Genomic DNA, 3,223 nt, shown 5'->3' on the forward strand with positions numbered 1-3,223 from the left:
AAAGTTCAATTTTGAAAAACAAACCAAAAAGACCATACCAGCATCTTTATTTGTCCCCCTTCTCTCTTTGACTTTGCGGTTGGGGAAATTCTCATTGTTTATGATCAGGCAGAGACCAACAGGCTGGCTATTCAGTTCATAAACCTCATCCTAAAACAGAGACAATGTGACACATTCAAACTCAATTCATAGCGAAAAAATGTTCTAATCAAAATTTCAATACTATGCTGAGTTTATAAACATCTTTAATATATACAGGTACATTCTAGAAAACTTGAATATCATGAAAAAGTTAAATATTGGAAGCTCACGACATCACACACAAATCAACTCCTGAACCGTTTTGTGGGCCTCTAAAGCCTCATTTCCGTTGTACAGTACAGAATGCATTGGTGCGGTTTAGATACCGAATATTTTATGATCCGGTATATTCAGGAGATAATTTCAATAAGGCAATACATCAACATTAATGTCAATATCATTTGCTTGAAACAAAGGAAATGACACAAAGCTAAAAAAAATCTGCATTGCTAAGCCAATTTGAAAGTCAAGGATTGTGCTATAAGTTTCACATTTTTAAACTAAATTACCAAACTATATGAACTTTTTAGTGATATTCTAATTTACTTAGAAATACCTGCATGTTGAGAAAGCAATAGTTCCAGTTAGAGTATTTGTAGCAAGCTATATCAATTTTCTTAAGATATTGAGAAATCAAACTTGTTTTCTTGTAGCAACTATTTAACAACCCCATTAACTTAATATAAGGAATTTCAACCAAGAGATCATGTCAGAAATGCTTCCAGTTTGTTCAAATTGTAAAGTATTCCTGATAGACCAATTTATTACTCCACCAGATCATCCCTGAATGTTGTGACAGGAACCGTTGAAATGAACTAAAATGCAAAAATTGCATTTTTTGCCATAATTTCATTAAAAGTTTAGTGTGAGGATTTAGGTTTCTGTGTATGCACCCTGGTTAATTTAGTCTTCATGTGGGTGTGTCTTGCCCTTGTCTCCAGCTGTCACTTGTTCACTGATTATCCTGTGTTTTTAATCGCAGCTTTCTCGTCTGATCCCTGCTGGATCCTCGTCTCAGTTTGTCTTGGTACCTGCATCTCATTGACTTGTTACTAGTTTGACTCACATGCTTTTCTGCCTCGACGTTCTGTTGTTCCCTGAGTGATAAAACCTTTTTTGTTTTCTATAAACAATTTTTGATTTTACAAATGATCAAAAACTGAGAAAGTGATATACAAGCAACCTTAATACTTTTTAAAACTGAGTAATCATGTGTAGTAAATGGGACTTCCACTCACAAGTGTGACAATACTTTAAAATAAATTATTCTTGGGTTAAACAAAACAAATGCATGCAAATCTTTAATAAATCCAGGGTGAAACAAGTCACAACATTTTGGTGTTTCCGTTCAAGGAACTCACCTTTTTCACCTTTGTAGCCTCAGGCACCACATCGCCTAAAAGTAAAAGCAAAAACAAACAAAAGAAATATGTTTCCTCAACCTCTAAACAGTATAAAAATGATATAAAGTGATTCCTGAATTACCACTGCAAGGTGAGGTAGCTTGAACTGGCTTGAGTAAAACGTCATGGAGCTTTATACGCTCCAGGTCAGGATAAGTTTCAGCGACGTCATCGGTTTGCAGTAGCTCCAGAAAGTTTTGGCAGGTTTTTTCTCCTTTATTCATGATCTTATCCACAAGCTCTATAACGTGGCCCTCCACATGCTCTTTGTTGATGCTCTTGAGGTTGTTGTATTCCCTCAAAGTTATCAGCTTCTTCTCCTGAACTTTGTTGAGGATAAATGTGTGGTCTCCACATAAAACCTCGATGAGTTTTGTTTTATTACGCTTCAGGGTCTCTGTGGCTGACATTCCTGCAATAACTACACACGCTGACGCTCAAGTACACAAAACTTCAACCGTCTGAACCCTGAATAACAATAATGCCGTTCCTTCGTCTGATGTCCCTTGAAGCAGGATTTCTCAAAGAAAGCAGGAAGTAACAGGTTAGCAGGTCAACAATGACTTATGAGCCAGATCCAGTTAGCTGAACGTCTATTTTCACACGACTTAGACTTTGACCCAAACATGGGTCAAAGTGTAAAGGCTATAATGATGGACTTTTCAAGGAAGTGAAACTCCCGCCATGTATAAGGAGAAAGAAGTCCTTTGTTACTTTACTAGTAAAATATCTTTAACCAAAATATGGCGTTCGCTGCCCCCACAGGGTAAAAGACTATGCAAAACTATGCAAAGGCATTTCCTCAAGAAGAAACCGGAGGTTGTCATTTTAACGTGTAAGTAAAGCTAAAAAAAGATCAAGTTTTAATAAAAGAAAAACTCTTTTACTGTCTTCCGGTTCTTCTATCTGTTACTTTTGCATAGTCCATAATAAGCACATCCATAAAGCATTTAAACACTATTTAGTGTACAATTACAATAAAACTGACCTGCACATTTTCAGTGGAGTTCAATGAGCTAACTTTATTTCATTTGTGAGTCTATTCCCTCCATCTCCACCTGAACTCATGAGCGGAAGGTTTTCCTTTGACTAACTTACACTTTAACCTCTTCTAAGGAAGTGTCATACGTCCACTTTTCTAAGACATGCCATCTGTATGTGCCTAATTACCAAACACACATGTACACATATCACAGATTCAAATGTTAATATAAATGAAAGCTGTGATATTAAAATACATCTATCTTACATGACCCTGGCCTAAGATAGAGGTGGTGGCCAAACAATAAGCAAGAAATGTCAGAGCTAATCACCGGAGCTCGTGGGCGGGCTGCAAGGAAATGGGCTTCGTCCTGAGCTGCATTTTCCATGTAGGTCTTAGTGCTCAATAGAGATGTGAGATACTGAATATTTTGGCATGAATGCATACCATATAAATATGGGGGGTAGTATGGCCAAAAACCGATACGTTTTAAGTAAAGTATTATTTACTTCTGACCTTAGTTTAGAGTTTTTTTCCCCACTTTTTAATTATTTTGTTGTGCCGACAAGTTTTATGGTGACGCTGATTTTATCTTCCAACAAGACTCTGCAACCTTTCACCAAACACTGAGGCTGATTGACCAGCAAACTGGCCTGACCTGATTAGAGTCTGTGGGGTTTTGTGAACAGGAAGATGAGGAAAATGTGGGCTGTTGATCTCCAGGTCACACCACTGGAGGAGCCCCAACTATGTGCTA

At 37.3% G+C, this 3,223-nt stretch overlaps 1 protein-coding gene across 1 annotated transcript in view; it reads right to left on the reverse strand.

Annotated features, from left to right (window-relative positions):
- LOC103151574 (caspase-8-like) overlaps positions 1-2,092 on the reverse strand; it is a 7,068-nt gene extending 4,976 nt beyond the window's left edge. The window contains exons 1-3 of the mRNA XM_016681552.1: positions 1,567-2,092; positions 1,443-1,477; positions 39-150 (exon numbers count right to left, since the gene is read on the reverse strand). Of these exons, the coding sequence (XP_016537038.1) occupies positions 39-150; positions 1,443-1,477; positions 1,567-1,894 (475 nt within the window). The 5' untranslated portion in view covers positions 1,895-2,092. The remainder of the gene's footprint in view (positions 1-38; positions 151-1,442; positions 1,478-1,566) is intronic.
- Positions 2,093-3,223: the final 1,131 nt, after the last annotated feature.

The sequence above is a fragment of the Poecilia formosa genome, unplaced genomic scaffold (genome assembly GCF_000485575.1).
Source record: "Poecilia formosa unplaced genomic scaffold, Poecilia_formosa-5.1.2 Scaffold285, whole genome shotgun sequence".
Lineage (NCBI taxonomy): Eukaryota > Metazoa > Chordata > Actinopteri > Cyprinodontiformes > Poeciliidae > Poecilia > Poecilia formosa.